Source organism: Trypanosoma grayi (assembly GCF_000691245.1).
Source record: "Trypanosoma grayi strain ANR4 Tgr_264_V1, whole genome shotgun sequence".
Classification (NCBI taxonomy): domain Eukaryota; phylum Euglenozoa; class Kinetoplastea; order Trypanosomatida; family Trypanosomatidae; genus Trypanosoma; species Trypanosoma grayi.
The window spans coordinates 1-20,430 of NW_008825883.1; the positions used below are offsets into that span (position 1 = coordinate 1).

Consider the following 20,430-nt stretch of genomic DNA (forward strand, 5'->3'; position numbering starts at 1 on the left):
TCCCAATGAAAAGCCTCATCCTGAGACACTGGAGAGGCCGTCTTTTTTTTTTCATTTTAGGAACAGCTTTTTTTTTTTTTACATCCTTTCTCTTTGTCGCTCGGAGATTGTGGCTCTTCTGCCTTCTGAATGAAGACGTAGCAGGCGTCCGTTAACTGTAAGAAACCAATGCGTAGCATAAGCGAGGACGCGTGTTTTTGTTTTTTTTCCCCCCTGTGAATCCGTGTCTAAAAAAGGTGTGGGACTGCGGGGGCGTGGACGGTGTGCCGGTGTGCGTGGCTTCTTTCATACGGCTTGCATCTCCTTCAGCGCACGTAGAGGTCGCTGTTGGTTGCTGGGCGGAGCAGCTGCCTTGCTTACCAGCGGTGCCGCGCCACGAATGTGCGCGGCCGTGTGGGAGAGAACACCTGTGCGCTGTCTGCTTCCCCCATGTGTGGTGTAAGTGGCCGTCCCACCCTGCTGCCGTTTCTCCGTCCGCCCACTGGCACCGCCGCCCCCTAACAGAGTGGTAATAACGGGGCGGCGGCCGCGAACACGGGAGAATGCGGGCAGAGTACCTAAATCTTTGTTTCTTTCGTTGTGTGTCCCATCACCCTATTTTTCCCACACCTCTGCAGAAGGCCGCTAACGGCGTGAATTCGCGCGGTTGATATGTCGCACGGCCATGTAATGCGGGATGGTGGTTTCTGCCCTTCCGTGCATTCAATTTTCTTTTTCTGTTCATTTCGTTCTGCCCGGTTTCTCGTTGGCGGATGCGATAGTGGTGTGCTTCCGTTCCTGTGCGCTGCGTTTCCTCCTCCAAATTGGACGATCGTGACCGTTTTTGTCTATCTGCTCTTCCTCCCTCTTTTTCTCGCTCGTTGTGGTTTCCGTTTAGTTGCGGCTTCTACGCAAAAAGGTAAACAACCTGTGAAAGCCTTCACTACTACCACAACTTCGACCGATTATCAAATCACACGAGGCAACCCATGGCGAACCCGTACCTATGGATCACCGTCGTTGGTGGCATTATGGCGTTCCTCGTCGGGTGCGGCGTTGGTATGAACGACCTTGCCAACGCCTTTGGCACAACGTATGGCGCCCGAATCTTGACGCTGAGGCAGATTGTCGTTCTCGCCGCTTTCTGCGAGTTCGCCGGTGCTGTTTCTCTTGGTGCTGAAGTGACGTCCACGATATCCAGCGGCATTGCGGACCCTCAGGAATTCGCTGCCGAGCCGTACGTTCTGATGTACGGTATGCTTTGTGCGCTGTGCGCTGCCTTTTCGTGGCTGTTGCTGGCGACTTGTCTGAGTCTCCCTGTTTCGTCGACGCACAGCATCGCTGGCGGTATCATGGGCTTTGCGCTTGTTTACGGTGGTGGCAACGCCGTTTCTTGGGCCAAGAAGAAGGACGACTTCCCGTTTGTAGAGGGTGTTGTGCCAATCGTTGCGTCGTGGTTTATTTCGCCGGTGTTGACGGGGGCCGCCGCCGCCGCCATGTATGGTCTCGTCCGCTTCTTTGTGCTGAAACCACAGAACTCGGTGAAACGGGCCCTGTACGTGATCCCCTTCATTGTGTCTGTTACCTTCTTCCTGGAGGCGTTCTTCGTGCTTTTTAAGGGCGCTGAGAGTCGTCTCCACTGGGGAGTGGGTAAGGCCGCGTGGGTGGGTGCTGTCATCGGTATCGGCGCGGGCATCGTCTCAATTGGGTTCATCCCCTTGCTGAAGCGCCGTGTGAAGCAGATGACGGAGAAGGCGGAGCGGCTGGAAGAGGAGGAGCGGCGCCGTATGGAGGTGGAGGCGGAGGAGCGACGTGCCGATGGCGACGAGAGCCTGCCGTCCACTGTGCCCGTTGGTGGCGACGTTTCTGCGGGTCACGCCGACACACACGACGAGGTGACCGCGTCGACTTCTTTGGATGCCGATGCGAAACCCGGGGAACAACCTAATGAGCCGTTCACGGGCGCAATCGTGGCGGATGGAGAGAGCAGCTCTTTCGTTTCCCTGGGAAAATCGGAGGAGGAACTGCGTAAGTTCGACGTGGAGATCTACGACAACCGCGCAGAGCTGGTGTTCCGGTACCTGCAGGTGTTCACGGCTGTCTGCGCATCCTTTGCTCACGGTGCAGGCGATGTGAGCAAAGCAGTCGGACCGTTCGCCGCCATTTACTCCATCTACCAGAGCCAGCAGGTTATGACGAATAGCGAGACGCCAATCTGGATTCTGTGTCTCGGTGGTGCTGGCATTGTGGTTGGCCTGGCAGCGTTTGGCGTCCGCCTTATGCGACTCCTCGGCGAGCGCATCACGAAGATCACGCCGAGCCGCGGTTTCGCTGCAGAGCTCTCCGCTGCGCTGGTTGTGTCGTTTGCCTCTGGCTACGGCGTGCCAGTCTCCTCGACTCACTGCATCACCGGTGCCGTTATAGCGATCAGCATGGTGGATGTTGGCTTCTGCAATGTGCGCTGGTTGATTGTGGGAAAGCTTTGTGCCGGCTGGGTATTTACTCTTGCGGTTACCGGGATTCTCTCTGCAGTGCTCTTCGCCCAGGGTGTCTACGCGCCGGCCCGTGGAGTGTGAGTGTGACGTTACTGAANGTCTCCTCGACTCACTGCATCACCGGTGCCGTTATAGCGATCAGCATGGTGGATGTTGGCTTCTGCAATGTGCGCTGGTTGATTGTGGGGAGGCTTTGTGCCGGCTGGGTATTTACTCTTGCGGTTACTGGGGTTTTCTCTGCAGTGCTCTTCGCCCAGGGTATCTACGCGCCATCGTTGTCAGTCTAGTGGGTGTGGGTGTCTGATGCGTTGGCCGAGTTTTTTTTGTTGTTTTGCGTAGCTTGTTTTGTAGTACAATTGTGAGGGTCCGTGAAAATTTGTTTTATAAGGGATGGTACCTGATGAGGTTGAATAGACCGCAATAGAGTTGAACTCCCTAATGAATGAGTATGATAAGTATTGGGCATCTCCACCTTCTTTCTTGTTTCTGCAATTTACTCAATTACTCCCGCTCCTGGTGTAGTTGTGGAGCCTTTTTTTTTTTGTTTGTTCCACCCCCCTTCACTCATCTTTTGTTGCGCTGAATTTGTTTTGAGACTGGAAATGATTGAAAAGGGATTTTTCGTCCACACTCAGACACGGTGTGGACGAATGTTCTTGTCTGGTAGCGCCAGTCACCTGGAAAACTGTGTGCTAGGCTGTCGTGCTACAACGCTGCCCCCACTGCCCCAATAACAATGAAAAAAAAAATGTATAATTTGTGATAAATAATAAGGGGCGTGAGCAATGAGGAGGCAGCAGGCCGACGCCGCACACCCTTCCCCTCTATATGTCCTCTGGTGGAATGCAAAGCACTAGCGTGTGCGTTTCTCCTAAATAGTGAAATCCCCTTGAAAGTCTTGTAGATACTTCGTGAAGGCAATCGCTACCATCGTGTTGTAAGTGGGGAGAGCGATCGGGTTCACGGGGTGATTGGCGTTCTGAGGCAATATTTAAAGGGCAAATGAATGAGTTGCCTTTGTCGCATCGTTTGCTTCCAACATTTTAGTATGGGTAGAGTTTTCGAACAACTCCAGCGGAGGCGCTTCTGATCGCTGAAGCCAAGTGTTCTCTTCTCTACTTTTTTACTAGCAAGAGTGGAACAAACGACAATGTGACAGAGATTCATCTTTAGTCACTGCTCGCTAAGCACCATTGGTGTCAGTGTGAGCGCCGCTTCGAACGCGCGACGGACATCGGGAACGAAAGAAAAGGGGGAACACATATGAACAAAATAATGTTCATATATTGAAAACGCTTATAAGTAGCATAACATAGCATTTTTTAAGATTTTTTTTGGTGTTTTCGCAAGGGGCTGGGCCAAATGGGACTTGGAAAGCCCATCTGTTTGCGGATCTGAGCGACCTGGCTGTGTGTATTTCTCTGGCTTTCCCTCTTTGTCTCTCTCGCCGTCAGCGTGGCAGCCTATGGGTGGTGGCTTTTCCTTTTCCGGGCGACACACCGCCTGTGGAGGTCTGCGCTCCTACAGCCCCTGGGAACGGTGTGGGCTGGTAGGTGAACCCATCCTCTGCGCGGTTATCTAGATCACCGCTTTAGGTAGCATTAGACTATTTATCTAGCCGTGTGCTTTGAGGACTGATTCAAGCAGCTGCTTCTGAGTTTGGTGAGATGATCCGTCGTATCTTCGTGGAATTGGACAGCTCGTGGTGTTGCTATGCTTCGTTTATTTTTATCCTGATTGTTTGTTATCTCCACTCTGGTTGAACACAGCTGCCACTTGCTTATATGGATGCTGTGCTGGGTTGGGTTCTCAGGAGTTTGCTGCGGTGTTCGCCCATCGGTCAACCGATGGGCTTCGCTTCGCGTTCTTTTGGCGAAACCTGTGCTTTTGGCAGAAGGTGTGGTGTTGCAGTCTTATGCGTGACTCGGACACGCTTTCTCCACGTTGGTGACATTCGGAGGTTTCCGCTGACAGTTACAAGGCGCCGTCTGCGTTCTACTGACGCTTACTTTGTTATGTTTGGACGGAACCTCAGTAGTTGCATGGGCACATCTGCTCTGGGCCTTTCCTCCTTCCTCTTCCTCTATTGCCCGGCACTTTCACTGGTCGGGTGTAGAAGGTGACGCGATTCTTGACGGCAACTGTCTTTTGGTGCTGTTGTAGCTGCACTCCTTGCAAGGCAGGGTGTGATTTCTGTGGACATCTTTTTTTCTTCCTTTGACGCGTTGCGTGTTTCTCCGTTTTGTTTTGCTTTTATTTCTTCAGCGCGATGCAAAGACACGTGCGGCGTAATGTGCAGGGCGGAAATGCAGGCGCCAAGCGGCCTCGCTCATCGGCCGTGGAGCACGGCGAACGTGGCAGCGGGGCGCCGAAGGACCCGTTCGTCCTTCCCCTGCGGAAGACGCCGAATGGCAGTGGCTGCTACCACTGTCTTAATGAAACATGCGACTGCTTGTGGGTGACGGAGAGACTGAAGGAATGCTACGCGTCATTGCCGGTGAAACGGCAGGTTGAATACTACCGGAAGAGGGAATTGTGCGCCAAGTCGGTCTTGTCACCGTTTGTTTCACGTCTAGTGCGGGTGGCCAATGTCACCTCACGTGACACCTTCTATGATCTGGGCTGTGGTAACGGCAGCGTTCTCTTCCAGGTCGCCCTGATGACTGGTGCCCGGTGCGTCGGCGTGGAGATCAACGCACAGAACGCGGCGGTCGCGAGGCAGGCGTGGCAGCGTCTTCGTCCCATTTTCGAATCACACTGTGGAAAGACACTCGAAGTCGAGATTATCTGCGCAGACTTTTGCTCTGTTGTGAAGGACAGTGATTTCTTCGGCCCTTCCCCTGTAATCTGGGCTGCAAACCTGTTGTTGCCGCGGCCAGTGAACCATTTCCTGTCGGAACGCTTCCGATCGCTCCCGAAAGGAAGCCGCGTGCTGTGCTTGGAGGATTTGTACCCGCATGCGCGATCTGTGGCGGCGGTGCGTGACCCCGACGCGTTCGAGAAGTTTGACATGACAGATTTTAGGTGGCAGGCGAACAGCGTTGAGTGGTGCGGCATGGAGGGCCCATTTTTCATGTACACGAAACGCACGTGAGAGTGGAATGCCGGCAGAAAGTAAGATGATGAAGAGATTTGCGTTTCTCAACGCCTTGTACGGTTTTGTTCATTTAAAACAACCATCACGAAATATACAGACATGCTTCCCTTTTACAGCGTAAGGCGAACTACTTTTTGCGCAACGGTGGAGACCTAAGATATTCACTGCCTTCTTCTGTTTCTCCTGCGTTTTGCGTCTTGATGGCTGTGCAACATTTTCAAGCGGTGCTATAGACATTCAGCGTGCGAATGCTATTCGTTGCATTTGAAGGAAAATCGAGGCTTATCGACCTCAAAACGAAGACTGTGCACAAGACTTGTACGACATCCCATGTGGAAAGACGGGGACTGACGTACTGTGCCTCTTCCATGACTGTTGTTGCGCACCAATCCAAAGGATGCACGTCGTTCTTTTCACCTTGTACGCAGCAACCGGTGCAGAGGAGTTTTACTTCAGAGACCATTACATGCTCAGTATGTACATCTGACGGCGTATTCCTCGTTGGGGGGACAGGGGAGGGCAACATCTATGTGTGGAATACACTTTCAGGGCAGCTATTCCATCTCGTTAGAGCCCATACACGTTGCGTGACGGACATCGCCATGTCTTCTGACCAATCGCTCATTGTCACAGCCTCCGAGGACTCTGTGTGCAAGACGTGGACACTTGCCTCCTTAGTGGCTCGCGGTGTTAAGACACCGGCGCCTCACTCCATCTTCAATGGTCACACCTTGGCAGTGAACGCCTGCTCCTTTATGGAATCTGGGTATTTGGTTGTGACAGGCTCTGCAGATCGCACCTGCCGCATTTTTGATGGCTTAACAGGCCGCCAGCAATTTCTTCTCACGGTCGAGGATGCGCTGACGTCGGTGCGTTCTTCCCCCGGTGGTGAAATGCTGCTTCTTGGTTCTGCTAGTGGATCATTGTTCTTTGTGAGCCTCTACACCGATACTGCGGGACCAAGGCTCCCAACAGGGCTCTGCAGACGCAATGACGACGTTGTCGTGCGCCGCCCCTTCGAAGAGGGTCACAGCGGCGCTATTGTGTTTATTTGGTTCGACGCCGCTCGGCCTGATTATGCCATTGTGGGGAGTGCGAACGGCGCCGTACTGTGGTGGAACACCGCCACGCGAGCGGTGCAAAGTGAGGCCCTTCCACGTTTGACCGCCGGTGTGTTAAGCATTTGTTACGTGCCGCGAGAGGCGGCTTCGCTTCACTCATTGCCATGCACTGGCATTGCGAAGCACCCACTTGATCCGTGCGGGACAGACTACGCTGTCGTGGCCGTGACGGATGGTAACGCGGCGACAAGGCGACGCGTGGCTGCGGGTTCGCGGCGGCGTCGTCGCCTTGAATCCTGCGGGGCAGACATCGCCGGTGACAGCGCGAAGGGGCGGGATGATGAGAAGGAGGAGGATGCTGAGGCAACAGAGCCGAGCGCGGGGAGCGGCAGATGCCGCATCGAGGACCTTCGTTGCCGAGAAGAGAAGAACAATGAACTCGAAACTCTTCGAGACCGGCTTAAAGAAAAATTACAGAAGCTAGAGGCTTCTTAACCTACGGAGAACGAAGGAAAAAAAAAAAGAAACACCACAAAAAGGACTTGTAATCACGGGAGCGGCCTTGTTTCCCACAAAGGCATCACAAATGTTTCTTGTATATGGTTCTTTATTTCTTTGTTTTGTTGTGTTTTGACATAGATGGTAGCGCGAGGACATGCAGGATGGTGCCCCATTCCCTTCCCGTCAGCTGAGAGAGTGCTCTGTTCTCTTCCGCGAGCTTGTGGACTACATGAACCCGCTCCTGACTCTCATTGACAGCGGCTCGTGCGACGGCGATGAGTACGCTCTTATTATTCCCCCTAATAGCGACATTGAGCGTTGTGTGACGAGATTTTGCATGCAATCACGAGGAGGAAAGCAGCGCATCATCCGGCGAGTTCCACAGAGTGTCGTCCGCCGGCATCTGCTGCATGGTCGGAGTCTCGCTGACATGTCAAACTTGGCTGGAGACACCGTGCGTGTTGATTTACGCCGCTCCTCCAACAGCGGTAACAGCACCAGTGAAGTCTCTCTGTTGGGATACATCACACTACAGCATGCAGGAGGAGCTGTACGCCGGGTAGGCATTCAGTGGAGGGAACCGTACGGGGCAAACAACCGGTTTTCTGTTCTATTTGTTGATGGTGCTCTTCTGGACGATGAATTGGTGGCATCCGTGAAGGTTCCAGCGATGCATTCTGGCGTCCACAATCATGTCTGGTCACGGCTACACAAGCCTACCACCACCAATGAGACGCCAGCCTTTGAACAGTACAAAGGCGATGAAAATGCACTACGGTCCTTTCTGGAGGAAATTGTCAATCGGAAAAGTGAGGAAAACGACAACAGTAAACGTTTGCGGAAACAACTGGACGAGGCCCTCTTGTATGTAGAGACAGAGGTGGGTATTATGCTCTTGTCTTATGTCTGCATGCCGGGATACGAGCAGCTCATCGTTGCAAAGGTTCACCAGATTGTCACGACCGGAGCGGATGCTGCGACAAGCGACTGCTGCTTCTCGGAGGAAGACAGGGAGGACATCCTCGTTTCCTTTCACACGATAGTGAGTGGTGCCTTGAGTCGAAAGCTCGTGCCTCACTGGGACAATATGATGCAGAGAGAAAACATCGCTTTCAATCACGCCTGCCGGACACTAAAGCAGGCTTACCCCTTCCGCCATTTTCTCCCGCGTTCACTTCCGTTGGTACCCGAGAGCTGTTTTGCGAGCGCGATTCGATTAGTGAGGCTCCTGGAGAGTGATTCTCTTAGTGCTCTGTCCTTGATGCGAGTAATGGAGGGGGCGCTGAATACCCTCATGGATGCGCTTGCAGCACATGACTGCAGTGCGAACTCGACGGCAGACGTGTGCATCTCTCTCGCAGTTGCTCTCGTCGTTGCGGCGGAGCCTGTGCTTCTCCCTGCGCGTATTCGCTATATCACTGATTTCGGTCTGGTGGCCATGGAGATGTCTGCCGCTGGCTACGCAGTGACAACCTTTGAAGCAGCCTCAACGCAAATAATGGAAGAGTACCGCCTTCACATTAGTGCAGTGTAGGAGGCGTGTGTCCTGGTGGCCAATGTGTTCCCTTTTTTTTTGGGAGGGGGGGGTGGTGGAGAAGGCGGGGGGCTTTGACTGCAATCATCTTATTTAGGGTTTTTTTTTGCGTCTGTCTTTAGTTTTGCTTAACTTTTTTTTTTGGTCGTTTTGTTTCTCTTTTACAGGTCTTTTTTTTGCTTGAAGTTTAGGTGTTATCGGTGGGGTGACGACTCTACTCTTTTCTTGTTGAATATGGCCCCAGAGATACCGAAGTCTGATGATGAGGCGTACACCACGCGGAAACTGGCCCTACTCCCAGCACTTATCAACATGAAGGGCTTCTTGAATCATCACATAGCGTCCTTTGACCACTTGATCAACGTGGAGTTGAAGCGAATCCTGCTGAATGAGTCTAATAGGGATATTAAAAGCAGCATCGACCCGGATTTTTCCATTCGGTACACAAACATTCGTGTGTGTCGTCCGCGGGAGATCGTAGGCAAAGGGCAGTTGCCAAAGGCCGTTTCTCCACACGAATGTCGGACACGCGATCTCACGTATCGTGGCGACATGATTGTTGACGTTGAGTACACCGGCCGGGATCGCACAAAACGCCCTTGCACTGAGACGGATATCAAGATTGGTACAATTCCAATTATGCTCAAGTCAAGCTCATGCAATTTGTACGGTAAGAGTCGAGAGGAGCTGATCACAATGCGAGAGTGTCCTCTCGACCCTGGGGGATATTTTGTTATAAAGGGTGTGGAGAAGGTGTGCTTGGTGCAGGAACAGCAGAGCAAGAACCGTGTTATTATTGAGGCCGACGACAGCGGTAACATTGTGGCGCATGTACAGAGCAAAACACATTATTCTATTTCAAAGTGCTCTGTTATGTTTAAGAAGGGACGAATTGTCATGGTTCATCGTTCATTCAAAGAGGATATCCCTATTGTGGTGATGCTGAAGGCGCTTGGAATGGAGGGTGATCAGCAAATTGCTCAGCATATTGGCACCTCGCCGGCATTTCAAAGCGTGTTGTTTGCCTGTTTTGAGCAGGCGGCATCCCTTGGCGTCAAGTCACAAGACGATGCTCTGCATTTTATTGGTGAAAGACGTAAGGAGACCACATGGGAAGTTGATGACGCTCAGCAGAGGCATATCCAGAAGTCAAAGGCAGACAATGCAGCTGAATTCCTTGGGAATGTGCTACTCTGCCACATCAGAGAGGGCGAGGTGCAACGTGATTGGAACTTTCGTCACAAGGCACTCTACGTCTGCTTCATGGTGAGGCGTATGATTGAAGCCAGCGTGGACTCGTCTTTACTGGATGAGCGGGACTTTTACGGCAATAAGCGTTTTGAGACAACGGGTACCCTCATGGGTCTTTTGTTTGAGGATCTTTTAAAGCAGTTCAATCGTGTGGTGAAAACAGCGATGGATCAGCAGCTTTCTAAAAAGGATACGACGAAGCCGTTTAACGTTAAGCAACTCATGGAAAGTAAGATGGAAGTGATCCAGAACGGGATGCGTGTCGCATTGAGTAGTGGCCGCTGGGAGCTGAAACGCTTCAATATGAGTCGTCAAGGCATCACCCAGGTTCTCTCTCGCCTCTCATACATTTCGTGCATTGGTATGATGACTCGTCTTGCTTCATCATTTGAAAAGAGCCGAAAAATAAGTGGACCACGTTCACTGCAGCCAAGTCAATGGGGAATGGTGTGCCCGTGTGACACACCGGAGGGGGAGAGTTGCGGCCTTGTCAAGAACTTTGCCACCCTCAGTCAGGTGACCTTGGATATGGATGACTCATTTGTTAGGGCAGCGGCACACAATCTCGGTGTGGAGGAGGCGGATTGTATTGGCCCAAGGGAGTTTTTGTGCTACTACACTGTTTTTTTAAACGGAACGTTAATTGGCATTCATCGTTATCCAAATCGCCTGTGTCGTGGCATGCGAGCGCTGCGACGATCTGGCCGATTGCATCCTCACGTCTCCATCGCAACAAACGATCGTCAGAAGAGTGTGCAGATTGGGTGCGATGGTGGACGAATTGTTCGTCTTTACATTGTTGTTAATAATGCAAGACCTGCGGTTACTTCGGCCCATCTTGATGATCTGCGTGCTGGAAAGTGTTCAATTAACGATTTTTTGGCAGAAGGATTGGTGGAGTTTATTGACGTCAATGAGGCGAATGATTGTCTTATTGCGGTGTACCTTAAAGACATTGAGGAGTATACAACGCATTTAGAAATTGAGCCTTTGTCTCTTTTGGGGGTTGTTGCGGGCATTATTCCATATCCGCATCATAATCAATCTGCACGAAACACATTTCAATCAGCTATGGGCAAGCAGGCCTTGGGGACTATAGCATACAATCAGTATATTCGAACTGACACGGTTCTTATGCTGGGTGCCTACCCACAGCGCCCACTTTGTCGAACAAAGGCAATGGACCTTACGCACTATGAGAAACTTGGAGCTGGCATTAATGCCATGGTGTGCGTCATGAGCTACAGTGGATACGATATTGAAGACGCACAGGTGTACAATAGATGTGCGCTTGACCGTGGCTACGGACGTTGCGTTGTTCTCCGAAAACATGAGGTTGATATGGAAAGACTGGCGAATGGGGAATATGACGTTATTCTTCCTCCAGACTCCAATTTTGGTAAGTGTAAGGCGCTCAACAGTGATGGTATTGCTAGTAAAGGTGCCATAGTTCGTCAATTTGACATTCTTGTCAACAAATACACACCAGTTGCATCATCTGAACCAAGACCAAATCCACTTGTCTACAAGTACCCCCAACCTGCTGTTGTAGACCATGTGGTGATTTCACCTCCAGGAGATTCCGAGCGGTCAATGGACGTTGAACAAAAAATTAAAGTCATTACGCGAGAGGTTCGCATTCCAGAGCCCGGTGATAAATTCTCTTCGCGCCATGGGCAGAAGGGTGTTGTGGGCCTTATCACTGATGGTGTCAATATGCCTTTCAACGAAAAAGGTATCAGCCCAGATATGATTATGAATCCTCACGGGTTTCCAAGTCGAATGACAGTCGGTAAACTGCTCGAGCTCGTTAGTTCGAAAGTAAGTGCTGTAACGGGAAGGTTTGGTGATGGCACAGCCTTTGGTGGTGACAAGGCGGAGGATTTGGGTGAAGCGCTTCTTCGGCATGGCTTTAATTATCATGGAAAGGACGCGTTTTATTCTGGTATTACGGGCGAAATGATGCAGGCGTACGTGTTTTTTGGACCCATCTACTATCAACGCCTTAAGCATATGGTCACCGATAAGATGCACGCTCGTGCTACTGGACCCCGGTCGTTATTAACCAGGCAGCCAACTGAAGGTCGGGCCCGAAGCGGTGGTCTTCGTGTTGGAGAAATGGAGCGGGACTGTATGGTTGGTTATGGTGCCTCAAACCTCTTGAATGAGCGACTTCTTCTCAGTTCTGATTTGTTCACTGTTGACACATGCCGCTCGTGTGGATTTTTGGGATACAGTGGGTACTGTCCCTTCTGCAACACTAGGAACACTGTGTCACATGTCAACGTCCCATACGCGTTCAAGCTACTACTGCAAGAGCTCCAAGGTATGGGAATAAGCACGCGGCTCTCATTAGACTTTGTTGGACGACATTAAAATTCGAGTAAGTGACACACCTTCCGTACAACTGCCTCGAAGCCCTGCGTTGTAGTATGCCTCGCGGAGGTGGGCTTCTTTTCTATTTGTAATATGCCAATACGTATATATATATGTATATATATATATGTATTTTCTTTTCATTTTTGGGCGTCTTCTGCAACTCAGATCCTTGTTAATGAGTAAAAGGCTAGCGAGAAAAACAATCAGTTCACTGCCTTCTTCAAGCGGTGGTGATGCACTGTTAAAATGCCTTAGGCCCCTTGGCGTCGGCGTTTCTCCTTCTCTGCGGTGCCACCCGTGCTTTAATACACCCCCTCGATTGGCGCTGTGCGTCTTCGACAATGTTCTACCCGCTTGCCCATTAGCAGTCGTGCCAGACACCGCCGTTTGGACTGTCGGCAGTGTGCATGACAGTGACGTGGATGGTGTGATGCCACCACCAGAGGTGTGCCTGGCTGCTCTTCCACCTGGGCAACAGAACCGTCTCTTCGAGGCCTATTACTTGGCGCTCTACTTTGCATTTAATGCATGTCGAAATAGATCCACATGGTCAGCGTGGCAGACGCAGCAAATGCCACCGAATACAACCCACTGGGAAGGTAGGCATGTGGCGACTGCGTTCCTTCGGTCACTTTCTCAAGTTGCTCTGACGCCTCCGCTAGACATCTTCATCTCTATGAGCCATTACGCAGTTTCCCATTCCTGCCGTTTGTCAAGAGATGGGTCGCGCATGCAAATTGGGGGCCCAACACTGGCATTGCTCCCTGTGGTAGATGCCACACTGATAGAGGGCAATGAAGAGGCAAATGTATCTTTGCAGAAGTGTGACGCACGACATGTCCGCAACCTCAAGAAAACACATCCTCTATTATACGCGAGACGGTGTCTTCAGTCAAAATCAGATGAGGCAGGGTATTGGGTGTTGCAAACGACCAAGTCGGTTGCGAAGGGAGAGCGGCTGATATTACGCTACGAACGGTAGCCTTTATCTCATTTTCTATCTGTCTGTTCCGTCGTGGCTTTGATCCGCAATTCCATTGTTGCTGAGCTTTTTTTTTCACCGCAGTTGTTCGCGCACGACATCATTATCAAGTGGCGGGTGACCGGCGTCAGAAATTCAGCAATGGGCTGAGGCGGGGGTGTGTGAGGTAGGGAAGAGCGAGGCGCAACTACAGGTGTCGAACAACTTCGGTTGGTGTTTCTCCCTGTTTTTATTCAAAGATAACGACTACAGTACCAAAGTAACTTTGATGTTGACGTTGAGAGTGGCCTTCTTGTCATTGGATGCATTTTTTAAATTATTGGGAGTGATGGAAAACAAGGATACCGTGACACTCTCTTCTACACCTTGTCAGGTACACCCTTGCGAGGTGTGACATCTTCTTTTAGGCAGTTTGTACTTGTTGGAGGAGGGAAGTAGGCGTCATGAAATGTGTGTGGCTTTGTTTCCTTGGTTTGTGGATGGCATGGTGGAATGATTTTATAGCGTCTTGCATTGTGTCCAAGAATTCTTCTAGGGAGAGAGTATCGCATACGGCAGCCTCATTAGTTGCCGTATTCTTCGGGCTAGAAGACAATACATTTGTGTTTTCATTACTGGTGTGGAAGGCAGCGTCTGGTTTATTCAGTTCTGCAATGAGGTTTAATTGGGAGGGGCCTTTCAAGTATTGCTTAAATGTAGCGGAAGCTATGTGATGATTAACTATATGCAGGTAGCCATACAAGAGCCAACAACTGCTTTGGGAGAATCCAACTGTGGCGGTTTTCCAATAGCACAAGGTTCCTTCATATATACATTCATAGATTGTTTTAGTATGGGACTGACGAGTGCTTTCTTGTGTCTTGGGTAGAAATACCTGGGGCCGAAACACAGTTGAGATTTCTCTAGGTTAATGGCTATGCGTTGGACTCGGTGCGCGTAGCTTCTTCTGTTGTGCCGTGCTGTATTGGGCACAGTCTGCTTTTTGCTCTACACGCGCGATGTAGAAGAAGTGTTTGTGGTATCCTCGGTACTTATTCATAAACACTGACCAAATGCACGTCTGGCGGAGGTTTACTTGTTTTTTTCTCCTTTTGGGGGTACTGCTGCGTGTGTGGATTCTTCTTCCTCCCCTCCCGCTTGTTGCTATTGTGGGTCCATTTGCTTGACTCCACACTCATAAACTTGCATATACATTTACGTGCTTTATCAGGTCAGAGACACCACTCATGGGATCCATACACCGAAAACGTCTGGCTTACGTAGCAGTGTTTGTCCTCATCGCGCTTGTGCTCTGCTTCCAGTTACCAGTGCTTGATTCCGAGCCGCCCAACAGCGGCAGACAACCACTGGAAAACTATATCCGCTGTGTGGGCGAACGCCTTCTGGTGGATGCAGAGTCCAGGCAACTGGGCAGTAACAGTGGGCCCGGCGTCCTTCCCATGGTTGTGATTCCGCTAATGCTTGACCTACACGACTTCCAAGATGTGATGTGCAACATCAGCGTTCCGATCCGGCTGCTGGTGTTGGTGCAGAACGGCCGCGAGCCGCAGCTGTCTTCGTTCCTGGATGAGCTAGAGGCCGCGTACGGGTGGTCTCGGCGCCTCGTGGTGCGGCGCCGCCCGGAGAATATTGGGTACAGTGGCGCCGTGAATTTTGGGCTGCGTCTGGCGATGTCGCTTCCCCGCGAGAAGATGCCCTTCGTGTTTGTAACGAACAGTGACGTGACGTTCTCCCCCGACCTGCTTCCGCGCCTGCTGCAAGACGCACACGTGATGACTCTACACGACGCGGCACGCATGGACGAGCTGGCGGCGGAGGTGGCCGATGAATCAAGTGGCCATGCGCCTGCATCGCGGCGGATTAAGGTGCTGCGGTCGTCGAGCAACATCAGCGCTCTGTCGACGTCTGTGCTACTTCCGGACCGTATACGCTACGCCCCTGCGAAGGAGCGTGTAAAGACGTTCTCACGTCACTTCGGTTATTTCTGTATGGATTACCGCCAGAGCTGCTTTACGTCTGTGATATTGACGCGTCTGGCAGTCAGCACTGTTGGCTACTTTGATGAGAACTTTTACCCAGCCTATGCTGAGGACGTCGACTACGCCATGCGACTTCGTATGCTCGGGTTTCAGCAGCATGTGGTCTCGCACGGCACGTTCGTCCACCGTTCGAACTTGAACCTTCGTAAATCTTTTGGTGCAGCGACAGATGCTGTTTGGTTCCGTCGCGTGTATCGAACGAGGTTAACACGTGTGTACGCTGTTCAGAAATGGGGCAGAGAAGAGGTGTGCTGTGACGGGTTCAAGGAGCCATTTAACGGCACTCTTCCCCTTGACGTTTGGGTACGAGATGACATCCGCATTGCGCGTGCCCGGGCGTATGGGCATTCCATTTTAACAGAACTTCCTAATGCCACCTACGATATTTCCCTGTTGAGACAGGCAAGAGCTTCAGTTGTCTTGTGAGAGGGGAGCAGACGTGTCATTTTTAAAAAGTTTTTTTTTCTTTACGGTTTTCCTCTCTTGTTTTTCTGCTTGTTGTGCATTACCGAAATAGCGTAAAGTAATAGTTGCAGATCTGCCCCGCCAGCCCCGTGCCTAGTTTTTTGGATGTGCGTATAATGCGTACAGGGAAGCGAAGCATATGTAGGGCTTGCGAGGATAGATTGCTTCTATGCAAAGTTAAACGTACCACGGTGGGAGATTAGGAGCACGCATCTGCAATGAATAGTAGAAAAGATGCTTGGATGCTCTGAGGGACTGATGTGACCTTCTTGACGTTCCACCACTCGTGCATCTCGATGGTTTGCCACACACTGTTGTCTTGTAATAAGTTTATTTCTTATGTCTCATTTTCCTTTTTTTTTTTGTTTTGACCACAACAACGTGGGGATCGGTAGGGATGACGCTGGGGTGTGGAGGGTATTGGGAGTCCTTCGTCTACGCAAAGACAAATGAGAGTGGGGTGAGACACGGAAGGTGCAACGTCACTCAGGGGGTGGGGTTGTATTTTGTACACCGTGAGCTGTGGTGAAGAGGTCTCCTCCTGCGGAATTATCAAACGAGCCATTTCCTCAACGCTTGACGCTCCACAGTGTCACTCGTGTCGCAGGGCTCGTTGCTTAGACAACCGCGTATGCAGTGAGCATCTCTGCGCTGCTGCTTCGGGGCGTGGAATCTGAGGAGTGACACTGACTATGCGTGGTGTGTTTGCTGTAGCTTCAATGGAGAACGGGAGGCACACACACACACACACACTGTGGTGTTGCGGTAAGTTGCCCTCTGTGCCAATGGGATTTGCAGGCATGTGTGTGTGGCGAGTGAGTGTGTGGTCTGTTGGCTCTGCAGATCCCGTGGGCAGCACTCTTTCTCTTTTGTTGTGCGTCTGTGGCATGTCTTGGTGGATTCTGTGTTGTGACAGATATGGCTGTGAAGGGAGTTGGCGCCGCTGCATTGCGTATTGGCAATGCCTCTCTCCCAAATAGGTGCGCGTGTGTGCGTGTAAAGAAGGGGACTCGAAATGTGGATGAGAAGAGAGGGTTAGGGTAACTGCTCTGCTCCCTTCTGAAGGACTCTTCCATGAGCAGAGAAGATGTGTGCCAGCAACCTAACGTTGTAGGCACTGNTCTGCAGATCCCGTGGGCAGCACTCTTTCTCTTTTGATGTGCGTCTGTGGCATGTCTTGGTGGATTCTGTGCTGTGGCCGAAATGGCTGTGAAGGGAGTTGCCGCCGCTGCATTGCGTATTGGCAATGCGTCTCTCCCAAATTGGTGCGTGTGCGTGCGATTGTGTGCATAATGTTTTATTGACCAAGTGTAAGAAGTGTTGGGTGACAACGCTTCCTCTTGTGAGAAACTGGTAGCGGCCACCAGGGCAAACCAAAAAACATTGGGTTTGAATGCCGCTCATGTTAATCCTGAAAGTCACAACCATCCTCCCGCCCCCCGTTGGGAGGTGGATGGAGAGCTTGCAATTGCTTGACCGATTAAGGCGCGGTGTGTGGAGTCTGTCTTGGTAACACGGACAACAAGTTGCTGTAGCCACAAATAGAGGCATATGCCATACATATATATGAATGTGGCCTTGAGACACATGGTGAGTTCGGGCCCGCATTATTTGAAGCATATTCCAAATTTTTTTCTCTGACCTTGCAACAAGAATGGCCTGGTCTTAGTTGTGTGAGGCAGTCAATATTCTTCATCTGCTTATCTCATACAGCTGGCTCCCAAGGGCAAGTTTTCTGGGAAACCCACCCAATCCAACCCTCCCCACCCCTCGAGGGAGGTGGGGTAAGGCAGCGTGTTCATTCTCTTTCCATTGAACGAAAAAAACAAAGATGAGGTTGTTGTAGTAAGCAAACAGACTGTATTTTCATGCAACGCCTCCACCAGCATGTCTGACAGTTTCTAATTCTCTTTATTTTTGCTGCGTGAGGGAAAGGAGGCGAGGTTTTTGAAGATATCGGGTAAAGGTGTATGATGTCTGGTGAAAATATTGAGACCGGCGTCACTAATGGGCGGGCAGACGTGATTAGCCGTATGTTGCTCCTTATCACATGCTTCCACTTCACTATGTGTTTTTTGTTGTTTGGTTATTTCTTTCTTCCGTTGCATTTAAATTCAACGAGTGCTCTGAAGACAAAATGGCAGCGCACTGCTTTGCTCAGTCTTTGCCCGGAACAAGCCACTAGCCAATCGATCGGTGGATTTCTTCAAGGACAAGAAGAGACGCTGTGCCTTGCCGCTTCCTCGGCTGAGACGAGATTCGCGTTATTTTAAAGTTTTGAGCGCCTGGAAAATCAGTACCCTTTGCTGTTCAGGCGACATGGTGTATTGCTCTACCGACTCTGGAATCACGTATAGGGTGGAGGCCCTGAAATAATCATTGCTAGAATGGATTTAAACAAAAAGTTCGACGGTGACGCACCATTACGCGTCGCTTTGGTGAGGTGTGTGTGGCATCTGCTTACAGGGCCATAAATAGCTCTGCCACTTCCGCAGCGCATATGTGAATGAAAGGGATGGATGGATGTATGGTGACCTCATTTGGAGCGTTTGTGGACGTAGGAGTGCTGCGGATGTTTTCAGTGCCTCTTTTGGTTGCTTGGCGTGTAAATTCTGCTTCAGACGCTGCAGGCTGCGCTGCCCAGTGCCAGCGATCGGGAACGACCACCCATTCTAGGTGCAGTATATACGGAGACATGATGTGTCCATGTGCATCCACTCGAAGCTGATTTCAGAAGGAGAGATAGGGGGAGTGTGCTGCATGTCGTTTTTCCCCTCTATCTTCAACTATTATTCCCTCTCGCAAGTGACGTTGCTCTTTTGTTGTTGTTATTTTTGCCCACCTTATTAGCGAGAGGGTGCGCTGAACTTGGATACGCGTATCAACTGTAGTCCTCTCCAGTTGTAAGACTCTTTTTTTGAGGTGTAGCCACTAAAGTGGAGGAAGAGGTTGGGCCGGGAGAAGCTACAAAGAGGATGAAGTTGACCACGGTTGTACGATTTCCTCTTCCAACTACTCTTGTTGCCCTCACATTACCTCATCTTTACTGTTGGGAGGATCGTCCCTTGCATTTGGTGGGAGGACAAAAAGACATGGATGAAAGAGGAACGTAGAGTGCCTAAACGGGTTAGGGATATGTTTCCTTTGTTGGCGATAATGTTGTCTTATTGGGTGTTTTCTTTCTCAGTGATGTGGTGGCACACGTATAATGAAGGGATGAAGCACGACTTCCAGTTCTGGTGCCGTGTTTGATTCTGCACAGCAGCTTTTGATGGAAGATGCCAACTAAACTTGGCAAGGGTATTATCCCTATGAGTGCCTAAAAAGAGTGAGTTGCTGGGAGAATTCTCACTGCATCTCGCTGTAAGATGTTCGGCACGCCCCCGAATTTGTGAGTGTTGACGATAAAAAAACAGAGAGAGAGCACACAGACGTGGGTGGTGCAGCATGTGTATGGTCATGAAAAGAGCAGCGGGGTGTGCGGACGAGGGGGGAATGTGAAGTGAGAGTGTGGATTGGAAAATACAAAGTGCGGCACCAACGTCCATTCCTGCAGTGCTGTGTGGATTCCTGGTGTTCCTTGTGTCTGGTGACTCTGACTTGTTTAGAATAGCTGCTTTTCTCTGCGGTGTGGTATATATATATATATGTGTGTGTGTCTTTGTGTGAGTGTCCCCAAATAACAGTGTTTAAGCACCTCGCTGTGGCTCATAAACATTTGATTCTCTCTCTGCTTTCATTCACTCACCTTCACTTTGTTTAGTTTCTGCTGCGTTTCGTTAACGAAGAGTACACCACAGAGAATCATGCCTCCAAAAAGAGAGAATGTTCAGCGAAGGACTCCTGTAGGAGACACCGTGGCCACAGAGCGAGAGCAGCCTCAGCGGTCGCGTAGAGGAGTGAGAACAATAACAGGTTCAGACAACAGTGATGCTCAGCCCCGAGCGTCACGTGCAAGTGCAGGGACTGTTAATAAACCCAGGTGGACTCTCGACAGCACAGTGGAGGAAGTTCTGCTACAAGGAAATCTTCCTCCGGCGAATATGAAGCTGAAAGACTTTCTTACCGAATACCTTGATGGCATGGGTGTCGAGGAAGTGAATAAGAATGTCAGTATGGATGCGTTTGTCGTGGAGCCTGGTATGTTCATCACTGACAATAGGCTGTTGAACGTCATACTTGCGATGTCGCCATTCAAGGCAATAGTAGAGGAAATGAAATACAGGGAAGCACAGAGGGAAGCACAGAGGGAAGCTGAGCACAAACTCAAAGAGACTGGTGTGTATTCTCTCCGACAGTGGGACGTGTATGATAAAAAGGAACANATATGAAGCTGAAAGACTTTCTTACCGAATACCTTGATGGCATGGGTGTCGAGGAAGTGAATAAGAATGTCAGTATGGATGCGTTTGTCGTGGAGCCTGGTATGTTCATCACTGACAATAGGCTGTTGAACGTCATACTTGCGATGTCGCCATTCAAAGCAATAGTAGAGGAAATGAAACTGCAAAACAATGGTGTGTATTCTCTCCGACAGTGGGACGTGTATGATAAAAAGGAACACGTTATCCCTTTGGTGGGAGGAATGTTAAATGCAGCCCTCAGCGTTGCGAAGAATGAATCACCGTTGTTGAAAGGTGAAGTGAT

The 20,430-nt window shown here is 50.6% G+C and overlaps 12 protein-coding genes across 12 annotated transcripts; 9 read left to right on the forward strand and 3 right to left on the reverse strand.

Moving 5' to 3' along the window:
• Window positions 1-968: 968 nt before the first annotated feature.
• Window positions 969-2,555, forward strand: DQ04_02641000 (phosphate-repressible phosphate permease; the record flags this gene model as incomplete). Its single annotated transcript, XM_009312070.1, has 1 exon — window positions 969-2,555. The coding sequence occupies one exon, from the start codon at window positions 969-971 to the stop codon at window positions 2,553-2,555; it is 1,587 nt and encodes a 528-aa protein (XP_009310345.1).
• Window positions 2,556-4,258: 1,703 nt separating this feature from the next.
• Window positions 4,259-4,597, forward strand: DQ04_02641010 (hypothetical protein; the record flags this gene model as incomplete). Its single annotated transcript, XM_009312071.1, has 1 exon — window positions 4,259-4,597. The coding sequence occupies one exon, from the start codon at window positions 4,259-4,261 to the stop codon at window positions 4,595-4,597; it is 339 nt and encodes a 112-aa protein (XP_009310346.1).
• Window positions 4,598-4,743: 146 nt separating this feature from the next.
• On the forward strand, window positions 4,744-5,568 carry DQ04_02641020 (histone-lysine N-methyltransferase; the record flags this gene model as incomplete). The annotated part of the gene is made up of 1 exon (XM_009312072.1): window positions 4,744-5,568. One exon carries the CDS (start codon window positions 4,744-4,746, stop codon window positions 5,566-5,568), a length of 825 nt encoding a protein of 274 aa, XP_009310347.1.
• A 251-nt stretch (window positions 5,569-5,819) lies between these two features.
• DQ04_02641030 (WD40 repeat-containing protein) lies at window positions 5,820-7,127 on the forward strand (the record flags this gene model as incomplete). The annotated part of the gene is made up of 1 exon (XM_009312073.1): window positions 5,820-7,127. One exon carries the CDS (start codon window positions 5,820-5,822, stop codon window positions 7,125-7,127), a length of 1,308 nt encoding a protein of 435 aa, XP_009310348.1.
• Window positions 7,128-7,287: 160 nt separating this feature from the next.
• Window positions 7,288-8,667, forward strand: DQ04_02641040 (hypothetical protein; the record flags this gene model as incomplete). The annotated part of the gene is made up of 1 exon (XM_009312074.1): window positions 7,288-8,667. One exon carries the CDS (start codon window positions 7,288-7,290, stop codon window positions 8,665-8,667), a length of 1,380 nt encoding a protein of 459 aa, XP_009310349.1.
• Window positions 8,668-8,901: 234 nt separating this feature from the next.
• DQ04_02641050 (putative DNA-directed RNA polymerase III subunit) lies at window positions 8,902-12,294 on the forward strand (the record flags this gene model as incomplete). The annotated part of the gene is made up of 1 exon (XM_009312075.1): window positions 8,902-12,294. One exon carries the CDS (start codon window positions 8,902-8,904, stop codon window positions 12,292-12,294), a length of 3,393 nt encoding a protein of 1,130 aa, XP_009310350.1.
• A 178-nt stretch (window positions 12,295-12,472) lies between these two features.
• On the forward strand, window positions 12,473-13,279 carry DQ04_02641060 (hypothetical protein; the record flags this gene model as incomplete). The annotated part of the gene is made up of 1 exon (XM_009312076.1): window positions 12,473-13,279. One exon carries the CDS (start codon window positions 12,473-12,475, stop codon window positions 13,277-13,279), a length of 807 nt encoding a protein of 268 aa, XP_009310351.1.
• Window positions 13,280-14,505: 1,226 nt separating this feature from the next.
• On the forward strand, window positions 14,506-15,744 carry DQ04_02641070 (beta galactofuranosyl glycosyltransferase; the record flags this gene model as incomplete). The annotated part of the gene is made up of 1 exon (XM_009312077.1): window positions 14,506-15,744. One exon carries the CDS (start codon window positions 14,506-14,508, stop codon window positions 15,742-15,744), a length of 1,239 nt encoding a protein of 412 aa, XP_009310352.1.
• A 631-nt stretch (window positions 15,745-16,375) lies between these two features.
• DQ04_02641080 (hypothetical protein) lies at window positions 16,376-16,732 on the reverse strand (the record flags this gene model as incomplete). The annotated part of the gene is made up of 1 exon (XM_009312078.1): window positions 16,376-16,732. The coding sequence occupies one exon, from the start codon at window positions 16,730-16,732 to the stop codon at window positions 16,376-16,378; it is 357 nt and encodes a 118-aa protein (XP_009310353.1).
• Window positions 16,733-16,818: 86 nt separating this feature from the next.
• DQ04_02641090 (hypothetical protein) lies at window positions 16,819-17,211 on the reverse strand (the record flags this gene model as incomplete). The annotated part of the gene is made up of 1 exon (XM_009312079.1): window positions 16,819-17,211. The coding sequence occupies one exon, from the start codon at window positions 17,209-17,211 to the stop codon at window positions 16,819-16,821; it is 393 nt and encodes a 130-aa protein (XP_009310354.1).
• A 1,736-nt stretch (window positions 17,212-18,947) lies between these two features.
• Window positions 18,948-19,331, reverse strand: DQ04_02641100 (hypothetical protein; the record flags this gene model as incomplete). Its single annotated transcript, XM_009312080.1, has 1 exon — window positions 18,948-19,331. One exon carries the CDS (start codon window positions 19,329-19,331, stop codon window positions 18,948-18,950), a length of 384 nt encoding a protein of 127 aa, XP_009310355.1.
• A 258-nt stretch (window positions 19,332-19,589) lies between these two features.
• On the forward strand, window positions 19,590-20,114 carry DQ04_02641110 (putative retrotransposon hot spot (RHS) protein; the record flags this gene model as incomplete). Its single annotated transcript, XM_009312081.1, has 1 exon — window positions 19,590-20,114. The coding sequence occupies one exon, from the start codon at window positions 19,590-19,592 to the stop codon at window positions 20,112-20,114; it is 525 nt and encodes a 174-aa protein (XP_009310356.1).
• Between the last annotated feature and the right edge of the window lie 316 nt (window positions 20,115-20,430).